General features: G+C 43.5%; 5 protein-coding genes across 5 annotated transcripts; 3 read left to right on the forward strand and 2 right to left on the reverse strand.

Moving 5' to 3' along the window:
- Positions 1–62: 62 nt before the first annotated feature.
- Positions 63–2396, reverse strand: LOC6526728 (ATP-dependent DNA helicase PIF1). Its single transcript, XM_002087795.4, has 2 exons — positions 1344–2396; positions 63–1279 (listed from the first exon to the last, which is right to left on the reverse strand). The coding sequence occupies exons 1-2, from the start codon at positions 2286–2288 to the stop codon at positions 233–235; spliced, it is 1992 nt and encodes a 663-aa protein (XP_002087831.1). The 5' UTR covers positions 2289–2396; the 3' UTR covers positions 63–232.
- A 113-nt stretch (positions 2397–2509) lies between these two features.
- LOC6526729 (putative polypeptide N-acetylgalactosaminyltransferase 10) lies at positions 2510–4730 on the forward strand. Its single transcript, XM_002087796.4, has 4 exons — positions 2510–3089; positions 3143–3485; positions 3550–3972; positions 4033–4730. The coding sequence occupies exons 1-4, from the start codon at positions 2614–2616 to the stop codon at positions 4690–4692; spliced, it is 1902 nt and encodes a 633-aa protein (XP_002087832.1). The 5' UTR covers positions 2510–2613; the 3' UTR covers positions 4693–4730.
- A 349-nt stretch (positions 4731–5079) lies between these two features.
- Positions 5080–7757, forward strand: LOC6526730 (N-acetylgalactosaminyltransferase 4). Its single transcript, XM_002087797.4, has 4 exons — positions 5080–5682; positions 5739–6081; positions 6141–6569; positions 6639–7757. Exons 1-4 carry the CDS (start codon positions 5138–5140, stop codon positions 7299–7301), a joined length of 1980 nt encoding a protein of 659 aa, XP_002087833.1. The 5' UTR covers positions 5080–5137; the 3' UTR covers positions 7302–7757.
- Positions 7758–10775: 3018 nt separating this feature from the next.
- On the forward strand, positions 10776–12004 carry LOC6526731 (eukaryotic translation initiation factor 4E-binding protein). The gene is made up of 2 exons (XM_002087798.3): positions 10776–11131; positions 11566–12004. Exons 1-2 carry the CDS (start codon positions 10987–10989, stop codon positions 11772–11774), a joined length of 354 nt encoding a protein of 117 aa, XP_002087834.1. The 5' UTR covers positions 10776–10986; the 3' UTR covers positions 11775–12004.
- A 1123-nt stretch (positions 12005–13127) lies between these two features.
- On the reverse strand, positions 13128–25122 carry LOC6526732 (protein transport protein sec31). Its single transcript, XM_039370439.2, has 3 exons — positions 23719–25122; positions 23600–23660; positions 13128–14301 (listed from the first exon to the last, which is right to left on the reverse strand). The coding sequence occupies exon 3, from the start codon at positions 14299–14301 to the stop codon at positions 13339–13341; it is 963 nt and encodes a 320-aa protein (XP_039226373.1). The 5' UTR covers positions 23600–23660; positions 23719–25122; the 3' UTR covers positions 13128–13338.
- Between the last annotated feature and the right edge of the window lie 1381 nt (positions 25123–26503).

Raw genomic sequence — 26503 nt, forward strand, 5'->3', positions numbered from 1 at the left:
AGTGATAAATCCAAAAACTAGCACCTAAATTATACTTCAGACTTTTTAGAAAATGTGGACAATTTCAAAAAGCATAAGCATTATATTCTACTTCTTTTTTAAAAAGGAATGCATAGTCCAAAAATCATTTAGCTATTCGTTAAAAAAAAGATAGAATTAGAATAAGATACCAATTAGGCAGCTGTGAAATTTGTTCAGGGCTTTCTACAATTCAACTAGGGCTTATTTAAGTTCAGCTTATCGAGACTAGCGGCTTGTTTATGAGACTCTTTTTGAGCTTAGCTAGAGCGCTATTTGCGGCCTTGTCTGCCGGCTTCTTGTCTTTATTTTTGGGACCCAATGGTATCATGGTTGTGTCCATCAGCTTGCGCCGGAATCCTTTGTAGAACTGCAGCACCTGTGGATTGGCCCACACTTGTTTGGCGTCAAAGTCCAGAATGCGAATGGATTGCAGGGATTTCGCACGGGACAAGGCCACATAAGCCTGTCCAGCCTCAAATACTTTAGACAGGGACATCTCCACGCAGTCGAGAGTTAATCCCTGACTCTTGTGTATGGAAAATGCCCAGGCTAACTTCAGTGGAACTTGACGTCGTGTTATGTGGCTGCCTGAGGCGGTTTTAATTATCCACTTTTCGTGCTTGCAAACGTATTCCTGGTTGTTTTTGAACCTGACCACTGGCAGATCCTTCTCCATTCTTACAACGACGCCTCGAGCTCCATTCACCAGACCATTGGATATGTTTATATTCTTGAGCAGCATCACTTGCGCATTAACCTTTAAGTACAACTGCGATGGAGCCTGAATCTGTTGATCCAGTGTATTGGTCATGCTGGCATCGGAATCATCAGCCTTGAATAAAATCTTGTCACCTCCGAGATTTTCCAGCTTGGACTCGTTTATGGAATTCGCATCGTTTGTGTGGGAGCACAGTTGAGTGGCCAGGATGCCGTTCCCCTCAATTTTCTGCTTCGATGTAGCTGCCAGTCGCGTGGTTATGGAATCGTTCACATGGCCAATTCGCAGGTGGTTAAGGATCTTTACGAACTCCGGATCTGATTGCCGATGCACTTGCTTCAGTTCGTAGACACACTGTATGCAGGTCTCCCATGCGGAGGACTGGAAGCAGAATCGCTGTTGTGGTGCGGCAGTGGGCGCAGCTCCGAAATCTCCCTTTATAACTGGAGGAAGTTGCAAGAAATCGCCGCACAGGATGAGCTGTATGCCGCCAAAAGGACGATCATTGCGACGAATGTGACGGGCGACGGCTTCAATTTTCTACGAAAAACAGAACAAAGCAAAATGTGAATATGTTTCAAAGCGCAATGTGATGCACAAGTACCTCAAAGAACTGTCCGTCCACCATGGAGATCTCGTCAATAATCAGTCGCTTGCACTTCCTCCAGGTCTGCGCACTCGCGGGTCGGGAAGCCAGCTCCAGACACCGCTGCATGGTGGCGTCCCCACCTCCTATGCCAGCGAAGGCGTGCAATGTGGTCCCACCGATCAGACAGGCTGCCACTCCTGTGGAGGCCGTGGCCACCGTTCCATCGGGCGGCAGGGCCGAGATAATCCTGCGAAGCAAGAAACTCTTGCCAGTGCCCGCGGAGCCGGTGAAGAAGACACTTTTGCCCGAGGTGCACGCCCGCAGGACTTCCATTTGCTCCTCACTGAGTCTCAGCGACTCGTCGGTGGTCGACTGATATAGTTTCTTGGCCGCGGGCATGGTGCCCCGTTCCTTCTCCTCCTTGAGCTCCTCAAAGCGACGCTTCTTGGCGCCCTGGGGCGACGGCGTGGTCACTGACCCCTTGGACAACAAACCCGCCTTTTTGCGCGCCAAAATCATTTCAGTCGTGGTGACTGGAGAAACGTCTTCAAAGCTGCTTGGTTTGCCGGACATCAGGTGCTCGCGGAGTTTCTTCTGTAAGGACGCATCGTCCGGCTGAGATCCTCCCTCGTTTCCGTTCATTTTAATGAAGATCGTGCGCAGGAAGAACATTAAAGTGCCCGGCGGAGCATTCGATAGATACAGGGTACAGTTTTCCGCCTTGAAGTTGAAGGTGGCCTTGCCCTCGGACATGAACTTCTTGTGCACCATCAGATCCTTCAGCTTAAACTTCAGGGGCTTCAGTTTCTCCGGCGTCACCTCTACAAACAATTCCCGAAGATCGTTCCGCACCAGGCGCAAAGTGGCCGTCTTGTAGGCCAGTTTGCGACCCGTGATGCCCACCGCATTGGTCCACTGCATGTTCACCGCACAGGTGAGCACTGCGTCATTGAGATCCATCGCGAAATTAACTTAGCTTCAGTCAGTTTTGGTTTAAATAAAATTAAATTAAATACAAAATCAAAATTTTTCCATGCGCTTGGTTGCCGATTGGCTTTTCGATATCAGCGCAAAAGTTATCGATATCAGAGCGGTTGATGTGAACGCATCTTGATCGTTCACAAATATGACATGGGTAGCTAAGTTCCACTCCCGGATCAGCAGTGACTTAAACCGGATCCTGGATTCTATTTCCTGTTTAAATTTTAGTTTGCTATACATAAATATTGAAAAACAGTAGGCTAGGAAATGTCTATAACTTCAAATTGCACACTAATTAATAGATATGAATGTGGATCAAAGATTGATTGTGCGCCTTTTGCTGGCCATTCTGTTGACTTCCTTGATAACTACCACTTTAATGGGCAAGCAGATTCACAGAAGAATTGTGGAGTCCGTGGTAAATAAATTTGGCCAAAAGGATAGTTTCTTTGAAGCAGAGCTTTCGAAGACGGCGGTGCCAGCAAGACAACATCTAAAAAGAGAGATCAGTGCAAAGAACGCGAATTCTCCACCGATACTGACCTTAAATCAAACTGAATTGGAAATCCTAAAGACCCAGCGCCACAAGAGTTTCCGGCTGCCCAAGCAAGAAGCTGTTAAGGAGTGGCAGGATGCGCTCTCCTTTCAAAAGGAAAACAGCCGCACCGGATTGGGTGAGCTATCACACATGAAGGAAAACAAAGAGCACCATAGCTTCTATGACCAGCTCTCCGATCGCATTTCCCTCAACAGATCCTTGCCGGATACAAGACCTATAAGGTGAGTTCTTATAAAGTAAAAATTAGTTTTAAATAAAAAGCTAGCTAACTCAGCTGCCAGAAACGCCAGTATCTGGAGAATCTTCCCAATGTGACAGTAATAATGGCCTTTCACGACGAACAACTCAGCGTGTTGCTAAGATCCATGACGAGCATTATTAATCGCTCTCCTGTGGAGTTACTCAAGCAGATTGTCCTCGTGGATGACGATAGTAATTTGCCGGAATTGGAACAACAACTGGATGACTTTGTGGCTTACAACTTTCCCAGCATCATCCAGATCATACGGCTTTCAGAACGACGTGGTTTGATCAATGCGAGAATGGAGGCCATTAAGGTGTCCAGCGGCCAAGTTTTGGTCTTCCTAGACTCCCACATCGAAGTCAACGCCAATTGGGTATTACTTAACAATAATTCAATTTAGCCGGCTGCTTTACCTGGTTTAATTTTCAAATTTATAGTTGCCTCCTCTGCTGGAACCTATAGCTATGAACCAACATATAGTCACCGGTCCCATTATGGATGCCATCTCACACAAGACATTTGCGTATACGAAACAGGATCCGTTGACCCGTTCAGGTTTCAATTGGTGGCTTGAGATTGAGAGGTTACCCCTTCTTCCCGAGGATAAAAGTCCTGATTCCACACCCTACCGCACACCGGTTTTATCAGGAGCTCTGGCAATTGACAGGAACTACTTCTTGAGTCTGGGAGGATTCGATGAGCAGCTGGACATCTGGGACGCCGGGAAGATCGAGATGAGCTTCAAGGTCTGGATGTGTGGTGGCATGATGCTGTATGTTCCCTGTTCCCGAGTGGGTCTCATAAGCAGAGCAGCCATGCAATCGATGAATAGTCCAAGGAAATTTCATTTTCCAGCCAGGGTAAGTATTATTAATTTTCTAACATTGTAATGAAAGGAGCAAACTAACTTCTCTCCCTAGAACTACAAGCGAGTAGCTGAAGTTTGGATGGATAATTATAAGAAGTATGTGTTCGACAAGAAGCCAAGGCTCTACAAGATGACGATTACTGGACCGCTTTCCCATAGGAAGACCTTAAGAAAGGTTCTGAAGTGCAAGACCTTCCATTGGTACTTGACAAAGGTGGCTCCGGATTTTCTGAAGAGGTATCTAGCATTGGATTCGCCGGCGGGTTTCTCCGGCGTCATTGAAAGTGTGGCTTTCCCGGGATTCTGTGTGGACTCCCAGGATCGTAGACACACGAAGCCGGTGGTTTTAGCCCGGTGCACTGGGCACAAATCAAAGCCCGGGGAGCATCAGAATTGGTCCTTAACGCAGGATCATGAGATTCGTTTGACGAATAGTAAAGATGATTGCCTGGAGGCGCAGGGCCGTAGGTCAAAATCCGTGTGGGTCTTTCACTGCCATAAAAACGGTGGAAATCAGTACTGGTTGTACAACCGCCGGCACCGGTGGCTCCAGCAGGGACAAATGTGGGTGTGGTGCCTGGAAGCCCACTTGCCCAGTGGTCATAAGGTTGGCAAGGTTCTAGCCAATAAAATCTGCAATAGAAATCAACTGGAACAGCAGTGGAAAGTTGGGCCAAATGCCCCCTATGATCCACAAAGGGAGCCCAACTAAAATAAATAAATTATAACTAAATAAATAATCAATCAGAATTTTTTAAAGTAATATTCAATTTACAAAAACTATGCCTTTAGATACAGATGGCGCCAGCTTTTCTAACTTTATTGCTCAACCCAGTTCCGATAATGCCCGTGTAGATGGCGCCACCATGACGCGCGCTTCGCTAATTTGAATTCGCATGCGGAGATCTTTCGTTTATTATTGTTCTTTTCGCCCGACTTTTTCTCAGGTGAGTGCGGAATCTGGGTCTGGTCTTACACGTCACTGGGCAGCCGCCTCGTCTGCCACTGATTGATAGTGGTGAAGCGTGTTTTTTTGGCCAACTGAAAATCTGAATGCTCCGCCGCCGCCTTATCACTGAATTGCGGCTTTTCAATTACACTAATGGCTGTGCTTTTTGCCAGGTGTCAACAGGTGGCTGCTCCTCTGCTGCATCGGCATGCCAGCAGTCAGTATTTTGGACTTCCGCCGCCAAGACGTCCACATGGCCATGAAAAAGAGATATGTGAAGCGCCTGGTGCGCAAGGTCGTCCTTCTATTGGTGGTCATCGTCACCGTGTCCCTGGTCACCACTTTGGTGGTCGAGCAGCGGATGAAAAAGGCCGCTGAGCTGACGGAACAACTCGATCCCAATGGAGATCCCATAACGCCCGTTTTTCGAGCTGCCAATATAATTCCAACGCGGAGGGCTCCACGCCCACCATTTCAGGATCGCAACTCCGTGGTTGAACTCCCAAAGAGTGAGAAGCCTCAGGGATTCCGACTGCCGGAAGCGAAGGGAGAGCGCAAGGATTGGCACGACTACGCGGCCATGGAGGCGGATAGAAAGCGATCCGGTTTTGGTGAGCACGGCGTAGCCGCGAAGATCGAAAATCCCGCTGAGAAGGAATTGGAAAAGGAGCACTCCTGGATGAACGGCTTCAATGGCCTCATATCGGATCGCATCTCCCTCAATCGATCTGTGCCCGATATCAGACTCGAGGCGTAAGTGTGTCCCTCTTGTGGTGTTATCAATAGTTAAAATGCTCTTATCTTTGCAGTTGCAAAACCCGGAAGTATCTGGCCAAGTTGCCCAATATCAGTGTGGTTTTCATCTTCTTCAACGAGCACTTTAACACCCTGTTGAGATCGATATATAGTGTGATAAATCGCACTCCACCCGAATTACTGAGGCAAATTGTGCTCGTGGACGATGGCAGCGAGTGGGATAGTCTGAAGCAGCCGCTGGACGACTACGTGGCGCAGCACTTTCCACATCTGGTGACCGTAGTGCACAGTCCGGAGAGACAGGGTCTCATTGGTGCCAGATTAGCTGGTGCCAAGGTGGCGGTGGGAGAAGTGATGGTCTTTTTCGATTCCCACATAGAAGTCAACTACAATTGGGTAGGATTTTTTAGATAGACATGTTTATAGAAATATACTCCATCTTTCTATACTTGCAGCTGCCTCCCCTGATCGAACCCATTGCCATCAATCCCAAGATCGCCACCTGCCCCATGGTGGATACCATTGCGCATGAAGATTTTTCCTACTTCAGCGGTAATAAAGACGGAGCACGCGGTGGATTCGATTGGAAAATGCTGTACAAACAGCTGCCGGTGCTGCCCGAGGATGCGCTGGACAAGTCCATGCCATACCGGAGTCCGGTCATGATGGGTGGCCTGTTTGCCATCAACACGGACTTCTTCTGGGATCTGGGCGGCTACGACGATCAGTTGGACATCTGGGGCGGTGAGCAGTACGAGTTGAGCTTCAAGATCTGGATGTGCGGCGGCCTGTTGCTGGATGTTCCCTGCTCGAGGGTGGGACACATATTCCGGGGACCCATGAAGCCAAGGGGCAATCCTAGGGGACACAACTTTGTGGCCAAGGTACCACTCAAACCTCTCTAACATTTACAGATTTCTAATTTCTTATATTGGGTATGGTATCATTTTTAGAATCACAAACGCGTGGCAGAGGTTTGGATGGATGAGTACAAGGAATATGTGTACAAACGCGATCCCGCGACCTATGATAACGTGGATGCCGGCGATCTGACGCGTCAGCGTGCAGTTCGAGAGCGGCTGAAGTGCAAGAGTTTCCACTGGTACATGACGGAGGTGGCGCCCGATTTCCTCATCAAGTTCCCGCCGGTGGAACCACCAAGCTACGCCGCCGGCGTCATTCAGAACGTGGCCAATCCGGTCTATTGCCTGGATAGCATGGGCAAAAACGCCGAGGAGGCGGTGGGCATGTTCAGCTGTGCGGACAACAAGACCCATCCGCAACCGAATCAGTTTTGGGAGCTCTCCATATTCCGAGATCTGCGGATGAAGCGCTTCGACTCAGTGTGCCTGGATGTGCACGAGGGACCGCCGGATGCCACCGTTTGGATGTGGCAATGTCACAGTCAGGGTGGCAATCAGTTCTGGTACTACGACCGGTCAACCCAGAGGTTGATTCACGGCGAGCACAACAAGCGCTGCTTGGAGGGATTCGTGGAAAACGGCATAGCCAGGGTGGTGGCCAATGCCTGCGAGGAGGGCAATGATCGCCAGCGCTGGGAGTTCGGCTTCGTGAACCACACCATGTTGAACACTTTCCACGAGGGATTACACTAGACTTTCATCTACAAGTCAAGCCACTACCAATTTGAGTACCAATGAGTAGCAACCAGAGGCCAGATGTCGATCGGTTCAGGTCGGGGACCTCGATCGTCACGGGTTTAGTTCATTGATCGTTGTGAAGGTTTCTGACAACAACAAAAATAAGATAAAGAAAAAACAAAAAAGTTCGCTAAGTAAATTCCATTTTTCCATTAATTCTTGCCCCATGCATTATTGATATATGGCAGCGGAAAGTGAAAGATCTGGACAGGCAGATCGCAATCGCAGCGAGGATTCACTTCGATCGCAGGCCACAAACTCTGATCTTTATTTGCGCCACGCACACTATCTTTAGGTATTAAGGTTTTGAAGATAACCACATTTACTTTTAAAGTTTAGAGTTGGTAACTATATGAAAATAATCAGTAATAAATCAATTACAAATAAACAAGGCTATTGCAGCATCAATAACTTTTAACAAAATGTTGTGAGGGCATCTGTGCTCACTTTCTCCCGATTTGAATTTTCGACTGTCGCAAATCTTATCGGCGGGGCTGCTGAACTTTCTACAAAGGGCGATGGCGAAGTCGGGAAGAGGTAGCAGACACCAGATAGACTAGAGAAGTTCCAGTTCCAAGCCTCCGCGTTCTGAGTTTCCCCTCGAAAACCAGACATATGTATTGTTAAGCTGATGTAATTTGAGACGCAGTTGCGCGATTGTCCCGGGAGAGGACGAAGATCGAAGATTCCTTGGGATGCAATGACTTAGCGTCAAGCTGTCTCGATCTGGGTTGGCATTATCCTTATCTCTATGCAGCCCATTATCTGCCACACGAAAGCACATGCTAATTTATAGACAACGTGATGTTGTTTTGTTTATTTCCTCTGATTTTTTTCTCTCGACGCTTTTCATATTTTGTGCATAAACAAAGTCAAATGATTTGATTTTTTTTTTTGGCCAACGCGATGTCGTTGGCGCTTCTCATTCGGAATCAACGAATGTGGGTCATCGACGTCAGCGTAGATGGGGTCTTATTTGCCTTTGAAGATTCCCTTTGCCAAGACATTGTACTTGTTGAGGGAGCTCAACAACAATAGATAACAATAATGCTGAAAAATACTTATAATAATGCTTGTTTACCTTATTCAATAGTGTATATCTGCGAGTTTTCTTGGTAACTCATTACCACTGAATAACACAAATCTGATTTCGACTTCAGTAGGATGGCTATATGGTAAACTTTATGGCTTTACTCATACCTCATACTCTATAAATAAGCAACATAATTTGTAGAAAATCCATTTTATAATCTCAAATATATTTCCATTATGTTTATTGATTTAATTACCATGTGTAAATTCGTAGAGCATCCAAATATCATTGGCCTTTTGCTGACTACGTTTCCCATGGCATTCGCTCTAGCCAAAAAAATAAAAACAAGTTGATGTCGTCTAGCCCATTCACAAACATCTCAGACTCGTTTGGGAGAAGAACCCGCCGATGTCTTGTTTCCCGCAATCGGATGGTGCAATTTCATCAGCCACCCCGAAAAAGATTTCATCCGAATTTAACCAATACATATTTGCTACCTGTCCCCCGGCGTATGGGAAAAACACCCCTCGCCGCTTAGAGAAGCGGCTAGGAAAATCTCAAGACGCATTTTCACTTGGCTGCAACGCAATAGGAAAACTTTCTTCGTGGACATAGGCCTCTTTCTCTCTCTGCGCAGGTACTTTGTACATCTGATGAAACCGAAAGCGAAATCCGAACTGGTTTCTTCGAGGGTTGATAAGCCCTAATGGAAGCGCTCTCGCACCCAAAAAAATAAAATATATATGTATAAACATAACGCCCGGCACGTAGGGCGGTTTCTATGCTGTGGACTACGTGCCAGATGACATGGCATAATTGTCCGTGTTTTCTAGGTGCTGGCTCCCTTGTTTACCGTTCACCACTTTGGGGGTCAGTGGGCGCACCTAGCTAACTCCCACCCCCCTTCGTATCTAATTGATGGATTTGGGTCATGCTCATCCCATGCTCTTCGCATGCCTCCCATGCTGGAAATCTTTCAAGGCCTGAAAAGCTTTCCCCGTTGAGCCATCATAAATATGAGCACGCTTAAGTGGCGACCTTGTGCAGATTTCTAGGTGAGGGCGCCACATCCCCTGTTCCACATCGTGATCGCCATAGATCAACACACGTGGCCACCTTTTGTCAACCCCATGTCTCTGGGAATGGCCCGTGGCCAATATCCGAATTACGTCGAATCGTGGGCGCCAACGTAGGCAACAGTTCCTTTAGAACTATTTACATGCGTCCAACGATTAACGATCGTCAACATCGCCCCCGCATGTCGAAAACCGCTCGTGCTGCCGTTTGGAGCCACCCTGTATTTGCAGAGATCAGTGGGGCGTATCAGTTTTATTCAAAGTATAATAATCCACCTCAAAGAACTTGGAAACTAAAAGGGGTCCAATTCCCAAATTTGGTATGTGGGTTTCTTTAGATATCTTAGATTTAAAAAGAAGCGTAATAAATATATATGTTTCATAACTTTCAAGTTAAGCGTACTTGTGCATTGTGCAATTTTAATAACTCTTTATATAAAGTCTTGTTTGTTTTTGCTAATATGCTAAGTAAGTAAATAAAGCAAGTAAGTTATGCAAGACGTGTATCTTATTGTGATAATTATTGCAAAACGCCTCGTGCCAGATAATAATGAATACTTCCGCCTGTTGAGCGCAAATACTGGGTATCTTTAAGTCCAAAAAAACCTCCTTCGAAATATCACTCCTCAAATTGCTATGCTCCCCTAGTTCGCACATGCATAGAAGGCACTGAGTGCCTACGTCACGTTTGCCGGCGACGTGTCTTTATGCTAATTAATGGTATTTCGCGAAAAGCGAGTGCAAAACAATGGCCCCATGGAGAGCGGGCAGTACTTCCCGAAATTCTGCGGAACACCACATGACATCCAGCCAACCAGACACCCATTGATAAGATGCCCGTTGCACCTGAGTCATCATCATTTCCCTAGCAAGATCTATTATCGGTTCGATAATAGACTAGGTTTTTAGAAAAGAATGCGATTGCTGGCTAACTTGTTTACCAATAATATTGCCGTGTATTAAACAATAACAAATGGCCCAAAGATAAACAAGAGAGCTCAAGGCGAGAAGCCCCTCAAGACAGTCGCCCACCCCCCACCACTGCCCCTTATCTGCTAGAACGTACGAGTTGTGCAGCTTGCAACAAAAATAAAAACAATACGACGGTATATTAGAATATGGCAATAACAACAAGAATCGCCCGGTTTGTCATAAACTACGCAGAAAATACACCCAGATAAAAACAAAAAAACATCAGCCGACCCAAGCAAAATAATCAGACAGAGAGGGGAGAGAGAGAGAGAGAGAGAGAGAGAGCGCATAGCTGCGCGTGAGCGTAAGAATCGGAATCGAAATCGGGTATAAATAGAGCCCGACCTCGTAACACCGCCAGCAATCGCCTAGCGAACAGCGAACGGTCAACATATAGCAGCCACATAGCTCTATAGCTGATAAAAGCACAGAGAAATACAAACAACGCAGTTTGTGTAAACAATCAAATTGTCGCAGCCATATCGAGTGTGCTTACAAGTCCAGCGGAAAGTTTTTTAAAAACCCACCGGGAATCAATACAATCATAAAATCAGCTAAGATGTCCGCTTCACCCACTGCCCGTCAAGCCATCACCCAGGCACTGCCCATGATCACCAGGAAGGTCATCATCTCGGATCCCATCCAGATGCCCGAGGTGTACTCGTCGACGCCCGGCGGAACCCTCTACTCCACCACTCCTGGAGGTAAGTTTCGGCAAGTGGACACTGGGATTACATAGCACAGCACTTCAGATTCAATGGGATTACATAGCATACCGTTCCAAATTCGAGAAACATTAAGTTCCTTCCAAAAAGTCAAGTGATTTTCTTATCATCAGATTATGATATCCAGATGAAAACATGCCATCTTTGCTGAGACAAAAACAAGCTTTGTTTGAACTCTGATAAACCATAATTATTCAAGAATTATTTATATAAAACTCACTCACCATTTTTGGCTGATGAAACTGGGCCATCTCCTCGAATCAGTCAGTTGGAAGATAATTCCGAGCACATGTCCCAGAGTTCGTGACTCAGAAAGTTACGCAGCTGTCTTATCAGTGGGGAACTTTGAATACCTTTCTGATGCAACGCAGACAGCCTGACTAATCAGTATTTCCGCTTTCCCTAACTTTCAGGCACTAAACTGATCTACGAGCGGGCCTTCATGAAGAATCTCCGTGGCTCTCCACTGAGCCAAACGCCGCCGTCCAACGTGCCCAGTTGCTTGCTGCGGGGTACACCGCGTACTCCCTTCCGCAAATGCGTGCCCGTGCCAACGGAACTGGTCAAGCAGACCAAGTCGCTGAAGATCGAGGACCAGGAGCAGTTCCAACTGGATCTGTAGGGGGTCTCGGTTGGATGACGCCAACAGCAGCAACTGCCAAAACCAACTAGTTCTTAGATGCACCCACTAAACCCGATCTTATAAGCTTAGTGTACCCATTAACTAGATGCTAAGTTCTTAGTTCTTCCACCTTGTTTGTTCTCTCGGTCATATTGACCCCGTCGTACCTTGTAAAATCGTAGATCTTAAGTTAAATGAAATAAACAAACTACACATTATTTAAAAGAGAACCACACCTTTCTCTGGCTTCAGTGGCAATTGTAAATTTTAATTGGTGTTTGAGCAACACAATGCCAAATTACTTTCTTTATCGGCGAATCAACCTTGGAAAGGCCACGCGTTTGTGATAGAACACTTTCCACTTCACCTTGAGTCAGTTTCGGTTGAGGATTATTTTCGGCAGTTTGTTGAACTGTTTGAAGAGAAATTCAGGCTCTTTTGGGGGGAGGCACACATGCTAGGCAGCTGGAAATACCGGCCGGCTTTTTAGTTAGCCAGTCAGTGGCCCCAGCAGCGCGTGTCCCACTTACTGCAAAGATATACATTTGTATATTAGAAGCCAGAGATCAACTTGTGTGCTTGTGTGTATCCAAAAAACCGGCAAACAAGCTTCACACATAAAAATATAGATCTTTAAGAACTGCGCAGTTGGGAAACGACCTCGTCCCTCGCCCCTTAACACTTTCCTTATATACACAAAGGTAGCGTGTGGAGCACATGTTCAGATAGACCGATCCCTAGAAGTCCAACAACTACGACTACATCCACTTGGCTAATCCCGGCACGTTCCAGACCCATTTGAATATTGCGCATGAATAATTACCTAATCGCAAACAGGCAAACAGGCGCTGGCAAAAAGTGTTTGCTCAGCAAAGATTTAGCATCGCAGTGCAAAAATTCGACCGCACGAGATAGTGCAAATAGTGGAGCCCAGATGTTTACAGAGTTATAAATAAAAGGCAAATCAATTTAATTCAATTAGTAAACAACGCCAGACAGTCGAAGCAAGTTGTATAAACTAATTAACTTGGAATTTCAGTTGAAAAGAAAACAACGGCTATTCGAGGAATATAAAATAAGTGGCCTTATCAAACATAAGCTAATGTTTGTTACTCAGTATTTTTGTATGAAAGAATTTGTTAATAAAATAATTATTCAGATGAGATTTGAAACTGCGCGCTACTTTTCTTAGTATTTTGTATTACTCATGCTATCATCGTAAAGTTTACCAATTATAGTTTACTTTTAGGCGCAATTAGTTCCACAAATGCCCGTTTTTTTTTGGCATTTCATTATGGAGCCACTGTGAACCTCATGATTTATAAGGAAACTGGGAGTTAATTCTAATTCAAATTCCACATTTTTTAACCATATTTATATTTATTGGATCAAGTTTCGATGTTTCGCATAGGACAAATGTACAAGAATCTCAAATAGTTTAGGCAAGCTTACGGTCTACACAAACAGTGGTTTAAACTTGTTTAATTACATATTTACAATAAAATATACATAATTTTCATAGATGTAGGTGCGGATGTGTGCGCGAATAAGGATGGTAGCCTCTCTACTTGAACCTCAGCAGATTGTCGACTCCGCCCAGAGGACCATGCCCAAAGTGCAGGGCATCCGACGTGGACTCCGATCGAGTGCGTGCCTCCAGCACGGAGGCCACCCGCTGCTGACCACTGATGTAGCCCAGGGATCCGGAGCCGAGGTACACATTCCCATTGGGCAATCGCACAAAGCCCAGGCCACCCGATCCCAGGGCAATGGCATCTCCGCCCAGTGCTCCACCCTGGGATCTCGGCTGGATGGCAAGCTGCTGCTGCTCCAGCAGCAGGGAATTGGCCCGGGAGTCCAGCTGGATTCCATTGGCCGACGGAGCACCCACATGTGCGCCATAGCGATCGAAGAAGCTCGTACTGGACAGGAATGGAGCCGGTGTTTCGTCTATGTCGTTGTCGATAATCTCGATGACGGCATACTGCTTCAGCTGCCTGCCATTGGCCACGTAGGATTCTCCGGGGGAAATCAGCGCCTGCTTGCCGAAGGGAATGCGCAGATTTCCACCTGCGGTCAATGGAGCCGGTCCAGTGGGCGGCACCACGATGGGCGTGGCAAGGGAAGTCCGTGCCGGTGGTGGAGGTCCATAGCTAGGCTTGAAAGTGGGCGTTCCGTGGAAACTTATGGATGCGATGGGGGCAGCAGCTGGCGGTGGAATGTATGTGGAGACCACTGGCTTCGGTGGCAGATAATGACTAACGATGCTGGCAGCCGGAGCTGTGGGACGACTCCTGGGTAGCGGAACCCTGGCCGTGGGTAGTGGAGGAAGTGCTGGAATCGGAGGCAGTGGATGTATGGTGGGCAGCGCACTGAACTGGTGACCCGTATACACCGATCCTGCGCTCGATGGCGCCGAGGGAGCCGTGGGTCTCGTCGGTCTGTTGTAGTGGTAGCCCACATCGGCGTTGGTCAAGACCACAGATAGAATCAACAGACCCAAAATACTCAGTCGGTGGCAAGGCATCTGTAATGAGGTAACAAGAGGGGATTTCTTCAGGAAGGCGATCAAATGTGTAATTAAATGGGGAGACACAAAGTTGGTGGGGGGATTTAATCTTGGCACACATGTAATTGCTTATGTGACATCACATAACCGCTCAATCAATTAGATAAATGTTTAATGAGCAGCCGTAAACATAATTGATCTGAAATCACTCAACTGTCTATGAAGTGGATACCCTGTACATTGAAGGGGTATACTTGTACTATCATGCTTTGGTTTAATGGAGGAAGTAGTAATATTTGAGTAGTAAAATTTTTATGTTAATTGTGACCACTTTTGTGTGTATATATTACTTTATGTATTTATTGCTTTTTAAATGAGTAACCAGCCTTCGTGCTACTTTCAATCTCTTTAACTTCACTCTTTTGATAAAATTGATTTAACTTTGCGGTGAGCCGTAGCTTAAACTAACTGGTTGTGGCCGGCCGGTAGATCGGTGAATCGCTAAGTTGCTGGATCGAGGTAACCGCTACTGTAATTGGCGTGATTTTTCATGCGGAGATCATTGCCCAAGGCGGCGATCGTAATGGAAGGCGGTGGTCAGGGGAGAGCGCCACAAGCTAATTAGCAAATCGGATCGCAAACATCTCGTAGTCACCGGGGGTCTTGCCTCCATTCACTCCCCACCCAAGAGATTCCCCTTAAGAAATCGCCAGCCAATTAAATCGATTGGCTGCACTTAATTGGATATTTATATTCATTCGTCCCATTAACACTTCCCACACAAATAGCCCTCCTTTGTGCCGCATTATCAATCTTCTTGGGCGCACTAAACAAAGGCAAACGGCGAGGCGGGCGGCTTAATGATATTTATCAACTGGCAGTCGCCACTACTGCACAAATACACTGAGCAAAATATTGTTATTTTATACTTCCAAATATTATATTATATAATGTTATGTATTACATATCATGCTTTTGTAAATATTACAAAGACTGCCGAGTGGCTTCTTTCAGTTTTAAAGCATATATATTTGACCTACTTCAATATTTATTTTTCTGCATTTGTTTTAAGTTAAATAACAGAAGTTCTTTTCTTGAATTTAATGTTATTCAATAAATCCTTTTGAGTAGATATTGGCAGCGCAATTTTTTTCTCTCTGTGTAGATGCAAAAACAAACAGCCGCTGCAACTGGCAGCAGGTTCAAACTCAGGGGCCATGGCTAGAAGGCGACAGGGGGCGGAAAGGGGGCGTGGGAAGTGTGCAGCGCAGTGGCGTGTGGTCATTGTTGTTGCCCCTTTTGCCACTCCACTCCACTCTACTCCACTTGTTGTTGTTGTGGTTGCTGCTGCGTGGGCGTTTCTGGGTGTCAGTGGCGGGTTCAGATCATGCATCGAGTGGCAGTTGCTGCCAGCTCACTTGCTGTTGTTTACATAAAAGGCGTTTAATTAAGTCATTAACAAGGGGAGATAATAATGCATGTAACTATGTATCCCACTAAATTGATTGCAAAGGAGTTTTTATTGAGCGTTTTGCTAAAATTACTTTAGCTTATAGATTATTATCCTAAAATTTGTTGAACTGTATGCTGTTAAAGCATGTTAAACCATGCTGTTCTATATTACCTTTCTTCTCTATTTTTTTTGCAAAGGATTATTTATTGAGCATTTTGCCTAAGTATTTTAGTTTATAGATGGTTATCCTATAATAATTTAACATTGCATGCTGTTAAGTCGCTGTTCTAAATGGTTTTTCTTTTCAACTTCTTTTGTTTGTTTCATTGAACAAGTTTGTTGCCTAAGTCTTTCGTTTTCCTACCTTCCTTGATAAATAAATCTTCTGGCACGCACAAAAATCCCCCAATACTAAAACCCCATATCGCTGGCCCAACTCTAATAGATTTGTAATAAATTATGCGCTCTATATGCACTGTAATAAATCAATAAATTGCAGACATACGCAACTTTTTTGCCGATCATCGATTCATGCCGTTTTTCCTATCTTTTTTTGCGTGTGCTGCTTTTTTGTTTGCATACTACGAAAACGCATTTTTTCTGAGCTGCCAGCGTGTGCCAAGCAGACAAAAGTTTTTTTTTTTTGTATCGAAAACTGGAAAAACACACGTCATCAAAAAGCAGTGAGGGGGATCCGAGGCATTTGGAGGTGACAGTTTCGACAGGAGATGCTATGATATGAAATCTAAAGCACATATCAACTGAAGAGTAACTAGAAAAATCTAAAGCACATATCAACTGAAGAGTAACTTGAAAACTGAGATAACAAAACCAAATTGTTCAGAACCACCCCCCCTGCAACAACGCCTCTGTACTTGAAAGGCACTTGGCCAGCAGGCCAAACGTCAACTTGCGTGTTGTTGGCCACTTCAGGCTCAATGAATGAATTGCATTGATTGAACGACTCACGCACCTCGCTTTGGGCCAGGCTTTTTCGGCTCCGGTCCAAACGCACATTGCTCTATAAATTGTGTGTGGATTTTCCGCCAGCAGGGAAAAAAAAAAGGGGGGGGGGGGGAAGTGGGCGGTGGAAAGCGGGCGGTGGAAAGTGTGTCAATGCGGCTTGGACTCGCTTTGATTTGTTGATAAGTTTTGCGTGGCACATTTCGGATGATATTGCATCATAGATATTGTAGCGGATTTTGTTCAATGTACAACGCCAACGGAAATTAGATTTTGAGCCAATCGGTTAATTAAAATCCTTTAGTCGCGCCAAAGTAAAACTGCGTTTTTCCCACTCACTTTTGGCCAAGAGCCAAAGGCTAAGAAGTTGCGGCCATAAAACGTAATCAATGCGTTGCATATTAAGTTGCAGCGATCCAGTAGTCAGGATGTCACGTTATGGCCACCTCCTCTCCAGGAGAGTTGTGCAATGTGCTCCAAGACCCAATCTTTTCATACGTTTTTTGGGTATTTCGGATAAGCCGAGGGGCGTTTTGTTTGGGTTTTCGCATTGCGTTTAAACTGGTTTGATAAACTGGTATCAATTGGCATCGCTACTTAAAAATCGCCAGATGAGGGAACAGGGCCGGTATGCGAATTGATTATTTTTTTCAGCGAGGGGGTAGCTAACAAAGTTGCCAGCACATTAATCACTCAGCTGTACATCCTTGCACCGGCGACTTATACGCCGAAAATGAGCATGTCCAGAGCGAGTGGACATATCATGACAAATGTTGCGTATACGCCGTGTTGACCGACTAAGAAACGTGAAAGGAACCGTGTTGAAGTTTCTTGAAGGTGGAATACTCTTACGAAAGCAGTTTTTACATTCTAAATAATTAAGGAAGTTGCAAAGTTCCAAAATAAGTTTAACGACTGATGATAATAGTTACATTTTAAATTGTTTTGTCATTCAAGATATTGTCCACTTTTATTTCCCGAAAATATAGTTAGGCAATAAAATGTATGTTTTAAAAATTGCATTGCATTAAGCTAACCATCAATTCCTAATCCCATAAAAGCCATTAGCTATAGTAAGGCCATAAAACCCCAGCTCGACGTCTCCTTGCCCCAATCGTTTAAGGGTACTCAGAAAAAAGTTATCAAATCGAACGACAAGTTTTTAATTACCAGCACAGCACAGCAAAGCACAGCACTTTCAAATGCGTAAACTAGTTGTCTGCCAGACAGTCAGACCATTGCAGATTTCAATTAAAAAGTTTGAAAACCCCAGATCCAGACATCGCAGCCAGCAGCAGCACACATACTCGCACACGTAGTGTCTCGAAAACTCGAAAACAAAGTCCAAGACCGAGATCCAAAGACATGGCCCGATTAGGGTGTGTCGCTGAGTATCTCCCTCTGATGAGGCGGCTTTTAGTGGCTTGGACATTCGGGCCTTAGGGGAGATCACAGATCGAGGATCTGGGCAACTTCGGTGGACTACGGTGGACTGTGCAGGGGACGGAGGACTGACAAAATTTGCGTAAGTTGCCGGCGCGTAACTCGAGCACTGCCTTTCCAAATGGCTTCCAATCTGGCCACGCAATCTTGACCAGGTCCGAGCTGCAAGTTCGGGCCTCCTTGCTGCCCAGTGCACAGGAAAAAATATTTATGACAAATAATTTAAAAATACACGTTAATCTATTGCCAATCAGAGCAGGTATACTGTAATTAAGATAATCATTTGATAAGCATGACCATATAATGTGATAATTTTTGAAGAGATGAAAATGTTTTCTGTGTACTCGACACAGCAGGAAAATTGATTGACTTGAGGCGTTTTTCGACGCATTTTCCTCTTGCGCTTTTCAGCTTTTTTCACGCCAAATGTGGAACGCACTTAAAACGCCGCTAATTGATGTCGTTCGCAGGCAGCAGGCATCAGGCAGCAGGTTGCTTGTTGCAAGTTGCTGGTTGTCGCGGCCAGTTGCAACATCTATCTGAAATCAAATGATCCTATCTGTGTGGGTCTATCGCGTTCTGGCCAACGCTAATTTACTTAATCACTCATGGTGGCGGCTTAAATTCTATTCGGCAATTAAAGCGGGTGTTCAAGCGAGACTAATTGCATCAAATACTTTTCGCAGCCTGCTAACTAAATAATGTTCTTAGTTTACAAAAAAAAAATTCGAAAGGTCTTAAAATACTTTGTAACATTTGTAAGACAAAAAGACAAAGACCATTGTTGGCATTGAAAATGCTTTAATTACAATACAACAAGCCGGATTTGTAACAGTTGGAAAGTTAATCAGTGAAGACATGAGTTGGCTGGAAACTGTTGTTATCTGTAATTAGTTGAAGAATTGGGTCAGACGTGGAAAAGAAAAATTACTGCAAATCACTGGAAAATGCAATGAAATAGGAACAGATAATATAATTGTTTTCTGAAGAATGTTTAAAGGATTTTATTTGGTAAAACCACTTCCCCACCTCAAAGCACAGTTCAAGGCAAACACAGAGTGCTCACACATTTTTCAGCAAAATTCTAATCAAAAGCTACGCCTTAGTGACCAGGCCACGCCCACATGTGCGTTAGCTTAGGCCAAACTGAATGCAAAACGCAATTTGTAGTTGAACAAGCTTGGCGAGGAGGGGTAGGAACATTGCCTAATAACTTGCATCAAATGACAGCCGACTTGACCTGGATACAAGAGCGAAAAATAAGCATAAACAAGAAGTAACATGTGTACGATATATAATGCTATATAAAAGCCAATAAAAATGTTTCAATACGCTGGGACAGGTGCCAACAGCTATGCAAATGCAGCAGCACCAAGAGCAACACATCACTGCAAAATCGAAGGCAACAAAAATTGAGATCCCGAGATTATAGATCAACAGTGAGTTTAAACTATTACTGGGGCGAGTTGACAGCCAGCAAACAAAAGGCAGATTCAACCCGTTTTCAGATCAAGTTCGTTGCCTCAGTCATTCGTTTTTGGCTAGCGGGCTTTGGCATTTTGATAGAGCAATTAAAACGGAATTAAACCGAACCCAAAGCAAAGCTCAACCGAAATTCATCACAAATGCCAGCGACATTGGACGATTTATTCGAAAGGTTCTGCTAATTGCGAAGTTCCAGCAAAAGTGTCAACCACTGAGTACAAAAAAGGGGCGTTGTGACCTCCAACACATTCTAACGCCCCCTGACATATCACGAACTTTGTTCGGGAAATGCAAATTGAATTTGGGGCTCAGGAGCTCCGCGGATCGATTTGCATAGCACTTATACTCAAAACTTGAATTGAGAAATCGCTAAAAAGAGATTCGGATTCAAACGAAATCGAAAGGGGCATGTGCGTGACTGCCGGACTGACTTGAGTAACTCAACCCAACTTGAACTCGGCCCACAATCAATATTTTCTTGCCAATTTGAACTTTTGGCTAACCAACAATAATCGTCGCCTCGGGGGAAAATGTGAGTAACAGGAGGCAGAGCAACAATGGATTGGATTAACTCGGTTTCTTCTTAGAAATGTCTTCAATCCTCAATTGGATAGTTGCAAAATACCGGTGGGAGTTTGTAGTAAAAACAATGTTCGTTTGGGAAATGAAAGGATTTGTAAGAGCTCAGGCATCTTATCTTTCCTAATTCTGGAGAGAGATATGTACTCTTTTGAAAGATATTCAATCAACTGCTTAATTACCCAGAGGTCAGTGGGTGGAAACCCTTTCGACAGCTTGAAGATTTTTCCAGTCTTTTAAACCAATCCCCCGCTGGGCTAAATCAATTTTGGGTTCAATCACTGAGTGGCTGCCCTTCTTCTTTAGCTGTGGCTTCGATTCCATTGTTAGCCGATATTAAATGCTAGCGAGTTTTGTAAATACTTTCAATTAATTCGTCGGCCTGCCCTTGTTATAGTTTGTTTTTCGTTTCGACTCGCATTTCGATATTGAATTCGCCTGCAAGGGATTTCACAACAATTGTTGGTTTTCCCGCTGCTGCTGCTGTTGTAATTGAACTCTGCACCGAATTGTTTGCTTTGGTTAATTTGTAAATTGAACATTTAGCCCGCGAAGATACAAGAGTTACCTAATCCAACTGGGCGCCGCCCACCCTTAATGAACCCAAAGTTTAGAACGCCGCCGCTCCACCTTCCCCGTCAGAAAGTAATTAATGTAAGTCTCGAAGGGGGAACTCAATTAGTAAGTGTCTGTCTCAGGGCCCGTCTTGTGTTTCTGTCGCTGTTTGTGGCTCCGATTTTGACTCGGAGGCTGGAGTGTCTTGTAAGGTTGTCGGGCGAAATGTCAACGGACTTGTACGCATTTCTGGGTGCAGCCAAGACTTTGGCTTGTGCCTCACCCATGGTTCTATTTGTGGTCTGGCATGGCCTGGCCGGGTCTGGTTTGCTATTTTATTTATTAAGTTTTCTGCCATAAATTGAGCTCACTTGAATTTCAAATCCATGTTCACCTGCTCCATTTACCCCCAAGGGAAGTGACAGAGTGTTGACTTGATTATGACACATATCTTGTGGGGATATCGAATTGAATTCAAATAAAAGTCATTTAACTTTGCTTCATTAATTTGCCTTACTTAACGACTTTGCTAATTGTGTTAATTAAAATGACCCAAAGATGTGCCAGGCCATAGTAGATCATAAAAAGAAATAGTCGTTTTAAGTAAAACGAAGATTGCATACTCTAGCAGCAACCATTAGAAAAGATTTATGGGGTTAAAAGTATAACTGATGAATTATTCGCAAGTGCATAGAGACAGCCAGCTATCTTACATAAATAAAGCTTTTAGCTTTTAGCTTAAAGATGATGGTCAAAAATTAAAATGTATATCTATGAAATTTACTGGCTTGCTAGTAAGTACTACATATGAAATTTAATCGAGAGAGAGGCCTTAAATCATTCAAGTTGTAAACAAGTTAAAAGCAATATCTTTTTAGGTGAATGGAACGTTTCCTAGAAAAACTTAAGCGAAAGATAATCAAAATGTTTCTACCGATTAAAACGTAGGGTACATCCTAAATTAGTTATATCGTGATAGTGAAATGAAAATTATGCAATTCACTGGCTCAAACTTTTTCAAGAAGATGAATCATAAAAACCCAATAAATTCTTGCTCATAAAGCATATACTTAAGAAGCTCCAAAACAGACTTGATAGGCAATAAATATCTGGGGATAGCATCACGCACTTGACCTTGGCTTTGTCAGCTTGAAAAACAAACAACTAACGAGAATTATATCACTTGGCTACTTCCAGGTCTTCTATCAGCAGTTCCACTCGATGTCCAGTTTTAGTTTCTGTTTTCATCGCAATTAAAAGTCGTGGGAATGAAATTTGCATATGCAAATTCGATGATGGAATATAGTGCGAGATTTGCGATTTTTTTTATGTGTCTGCTTTGCATAGGTTTCGCCAAGTTTTTCAGCAATGACATTGAATGGTTAGTGTGTAACAATTTGCAAAGCTTGTCACTCGCCAGTCGGAAGCTTGAAAAGGTGGGGTTTTATGACTCCGAGGAACAAGAGAAATGAGAGGGGGATGATGCTGCCATAAATTTGTCGACTTTTAGTCAATCAATCAAAAGACTTAGGCAACGAACTTGCTTTTCGTTTTGGGTACGAAAGAGCACTTTTCAGCTTTTTCATGCTGTAACCACATTTGTTTTGGCAATCTGTAGCTGCTGCATTGTATTTAAATTTATTCTGTGTCTGATTTTACTGGACCCACCACGTTGCCAGGGCAGCTGCATTGCCAATGGCTCTATTTCAATTCAGTTTCCATTTCCATTTGATTTTCGGTCTCGGGGCTGACATTTTCCACTTCAATTCGAATGAACTTTATCGATGGATGTCTCCTGCCGGTCGCTGTTCACTCAATTAAAATTAATATGCAAATTAGTCTGTCTGCGACCGTGTGACGTCTGTCAGACTGATTAAAGCGCAATTCAATGGCCAATTCCATTTCAAATTGAACCTAATCAAAATAATCCGTAATGAAAACAAAACTTGTAATTGTCAGTCAATAATAAAGTCTATTTTTTCTATATCTTTGCTGCCAATATACGTGATCCCCCCTAAAAACCGAAGTCTGTTCTATTATAACTTAGCACAATTTGTATTCATTATGGCTAGCATATTTCCGCAATGCAAGCGCTTAACCAAAAACTAGGCAAACTGGTATGGATATTAATAAATTTGAGCCGCTGAAAGATTTCTATGTATCTTGGTACAGATCCTCTTAAAAAGTCAATAATTTGTATGATTGCCATGTTTATGCAACCCGTGACATTTGGCCTATAGAAAGTTTTTTATAAAAATCCCAAAACATAACCATTAGCAAAAAATGTTCATAAATAAATAGTTCTGAATCAAGTTCTTATACTTTCGATGCAAACGAAAATGAATATTAAATTGAAAAATATGCTTTTATCCGGTGAAGAATAATTTATTGAAAAACATATTGAAAGGAATTTCCAATTTTGTTTTAATTGGTTATTAATGCAATTTGTGACATTTCAACTTGAAAAGCTTTAAACTAAAATAAAAGGAATATAATAGGAGCTTATAATTTATGGACTTATGTGAACGCTTGAACTACTCTAATCCAAAAAAAAACACAGTTTTAATAAGAATTTAAACCTAATAATGAAATTCCTTTTTTATTTCATTTTTATGCTGAGAATTTAAACCGGATTTTAATTTTGTGTTATCAAAAACATTTTCTATATTAGTCAATAAAGTGTTTAAACGTCAGAAACATAACTGAATATTAACAGTACAGCGAAACAAAAAATTGTATCATAAATAACAATTTTTTTGTTGCTCGGAACTTTCGTCGAAAGCTTATTAATAAAATGACGATTTCAGAAATTTATGCCAAAAACTGGCTCACTCTTACCTTCACTTTTGTTTAGAACTCAATTATTTGATGTATCCAAATGAAGTGTATATTCCGATTGCTGCAAGTAAACCTATGTGTTTATTTACTTAAACCAAACAAACACAGGGGAGTTTTACAATCGCTCCTTATAAAGGATATAGAATCCTGATCCTTGGATGCACTACACTTCCGCGCGATTCAGAGTCTCCGATTGAATAGAGGCATTCGCGACGCTTTCGGTTTGAAGGCGTTTGCTCCACTGAACCACTTTTTATGCAACACCAAGTAGAAGTAGCCGCCGACTCCGAAAGTCCGGCACTCCGAAAGAAACCGACTGCCCGAAGAAACCGAAGCAGGCTCTTCGGCTTGGGTTCAAGTCTTCGCTGACGAGGCTACCGCAGCGATGGGGATCCCATTCGGCCTTATAAAAGACACATCTCAACCCTAGAAGCGTATGCAAATCAGCGGGAGATGGTCATCTTGGAGCACCTGATTGCTGACCACTCGGCTGGCGATAATTAAATTTTGAATCGCGTTCAATTAGAGACACAGCCGAGAGGCCACACCCTGGTGACCGCCTAATCTTGGTTATTATTTATGGGCGTTTGGATAAATCATGATCAAATTGAACTATAAATCGGAGAGCTGAAAATTGCCGCCGGTGGCAAAGGCAAAATTGGTTCAACATTTCATATTTCAAATGCTCGATCAAACAAATCGTAAATTGAATTTGGTCTCTGCTGCAGCAGCAGGCTGCAACAACACAGGCTTATGACTTTATTTGGACAATGGGTTTGCACGCGGATCGATGCGAGGGTTTATCAAGTCATAAACTATATAGAGTGTCAGCCGTGCTCATGTAGAGTTTCATAATCGCGGGAGTCTACATACATATATAAGTGGAGTGTCTGGTCATGTCCGAGCTGTCGATTCTGCGATTCTGCGGCGTTGCAAGTTGCAAGTTGCAACGTTGTGTTGCTAATGTTGCTGGTGTATCTGGTCTCTCTCTGGTGTTCCCACCTATAAACCGTCAAACCCGAAAGTGAGTGTGAATTATTGCACTTTGTCTTGACACGACTTTTCGAGCTGCTGCTGCTGCTGCTCTCCTGGCCCTCCTTTGAATGCCCAAAAATGCCCCAAAATTCCAGAGCCTCAAGAGCCTATCCAAATCTTTGCGAGAGACCTGGCCAAATGTTATCTAAATGTCTCACACTTCCCCATTACATCAGACTGGCTGTTAGTTTCCATTTCACATGCCTTTGCCAAAATAATATTCGATTGTTCCCTTGCAAAAGATCAAAGTCATTATTGAATGCGCATTGAGGATGGCCATTTGCTTTGAAAGAAGTTGGTCAGTAACTTTCGGGGTATAACGATTTTGATGGTTAGTTTATTTGCCTGTCTTAATGCAGATGTGTTATTAGGAAAAAAAATTATTTAAATATGTATTACATTTAGATGTAATAAATGATAGGTTTCAGTAAAGTAAAGAATCTATATAAGTCATATAAGTATTTGTACTACAAAAGAAAAACTTATACTGGCTGAACTGGATTATAACTCATTTACCATTAAATAAATTAAATAGTGATTATCTCCAAAGCAACAAAATAAAAATCAACTTCGATTAGAGTATAAAAGCACCCAAAAACAACAAAAAAAAAGAGTTTCTTGCCGCTCCATCGTTCCCGTTGACAACTATTGGTGTATGTGGGATAATAGCTTATTGTGGTAAATAAATTATAGCAACCTGTTGCCGCTGCCGCTGCCATTGCCATTTCTGAACTTGAACTCAACTTTCAAATGAGCAAGTTTCGCGATCGACTAGCTCATTGTGCTATTTAAGCTGGCCGGAGCCTTTGACAATCGCTTCTTTTGTGGGGAGTGCTACTCTTCACTTTCAAATCGCAGCCGCCGCGATTTCCGGTTCGATTTGCATTTGGACCCGGCCTCTTTGGCCATTTAGCACCCAGTCTAAATCGCATCATAACCAAATAGAGACCACCCCGATTAATGGCTTTTCTCACTTCTGGTGCTGACAACTCAATTGACGAGTGACGAAGGCGGCACAGTCCGTCAAAGGAGCTTAATGTGCCTTAGACACGCAATCGTTTTGTTCTCGAATAAAAGTCATCGGATAATTCCCACCGAAACAAAACACTAAAACCAGTGCCATAAGCCCACAGCAAATCCGAAGACGAAGGCGCACGTTTACAGCAAATAAAATTAGCTGCTTGTCTTGGTAATTGCACTGCCGGCTGCATTTTGGCTAGAAGTTGCGGGCCAAGTTTGCAGGCGAAGAAATAAGCCAACCCGTCACCAGTGCACCACAATGGGAAACACAGGCGATGCCACGAATGGGTGATTTTGGAGTCATAGGTGCTCGTGGCTCAAATTAGAAATGATAAAGGAAATTAAAAAATTTAAATCCTTTTACATGAAATATATTTCATATATGTATGTATATATCATATATTTCAGTTTAGGTTGTAACTGTACTTCAAAATCAAATGTTATATAGTTATATGTATAGTACGGAACAAATTTTGTTCAACTGCAAATGGAACTCTATATATACATAACTAATGATCATTCATTGTGCCTTAAGTATAAGCCTTAAGTATATTATTAAGCTCCAATATTGTCCATGAATAAATTAAACAATATGCGCATTTTGGCCAACAATAAAACGAGGAAATAAAAGTGGCCAAAATGGAACTTTTATTAAGCCATTTCCGAAGTGGTCTGCAACCACAGTGAATCACTTACCACCCAAAAGCCTCTCGCCATTCTAGCCAAGTGAAGTCGAGTCAAGAACTCGTGGCCATCGAGAGTTGGCCGAGCGGGGACTGTCGTCTTGGCCATGTTGCAATTAACTAGCCAACTAAGCAGCAATTGGCCACAATTATTATTATTATTTCT

This window comes from Drosophila yakuba, chromosome 2L (assembly GCF_016746365.2).
Source record: "Drosophila yakuba strain Tai18E2 chromosome 2L, Prin_Dyak_Tai18E2_2.1, whole genome shotgun sequence".
In the NCBI taxonomy this organism is placed as follows: Eukaryota; Metazoa; Arthropoda; class Insecta; order Diptera; family Drosophilidae; genus Drosophila; species Drosophila yakuba.

Excerpts from the sequence above, each read along its gene's own strand:
- LOC6526728 (XM_002087795.4), bottom strand. The coding sequence starts at position 2,288 with ATGGATCTCAATGACGCAGTGCTCACCTGTGCGGTGAACATGCAGTGG. Across the intron at positions 1,280-1,343 it reads TGGACGGACAGTTCTTTGAG|AAAATTGAAGCCGTCGCCCG; the intron begins GTACTTGTGCAT and ends TGTTTTTCGTAG.
- LOC6526729 (XM_002087796.4), top strand. The coding sequence starts at position 2,614 with ATGAATGTGGATCAAAGATTGATTGTGCGCCTTTTGCTGGCCATTCTG. Across the intron at positions 3,486-3,549 it reads TCGAAGTCAACGCCAATTGG|TTGCCTCCTCTGCTGGAACC; the intron begins GTATTACTTAAC and ends TCAAATTTATAG. Across the intron at positions 3,973-4,032 it reads AATTTCATTTTCCAGCCAGG|AACTACAAGCGAGTAGCTGA; the intron begins GTAAGTATTATT and ends TTCTCTCCCTAG.
- LOC6526730 (XM_002087797.4), top strand. The coding sequence starts at position 5,138 with ATGCCAGCAGTCAGTATTTTGGACTTCCGCCGCCAAGACGTCCACATG. Across the intron at positions 5,683-5,738 it reads CCCGATATCAGACTCGAGGC|TTGCAAAACCCGGAAGTATC; the intron begins GTAAGTGTGTCC and ends TTATCTTTGCAG. Across the intron at positions 6,082-6,140 it reads TAGAAGTCAACTACAATTGG|CTGCCTCCCCTGATCGAACC; the intron begins GTAGGATTTTTT and ends CTATACTTGCAG.
- LOC6526731 (XM_002087798.3), top strand. The coding sequence starts at position 10,987 with ATGTCCGCTTCACCCACTGCCCGTCAAGCCATCACCCAGGCACTGCCC. Across the intron at positions 11,132-11,565 it reads CTACTCCACCACTCCTGGAG|GCACTAAACTGATCTACGAG; the intron begins GTAAGTTTCGGC and ends CCTAACTTTCAG.
- LOC6526732 (XM_039370439.2), bottom strand. The coding sequence starts at position 14,301 with ATGCCTTGCCACCGACTGAGTATTTTGGGTCTGTTGATTCTATCTGTG.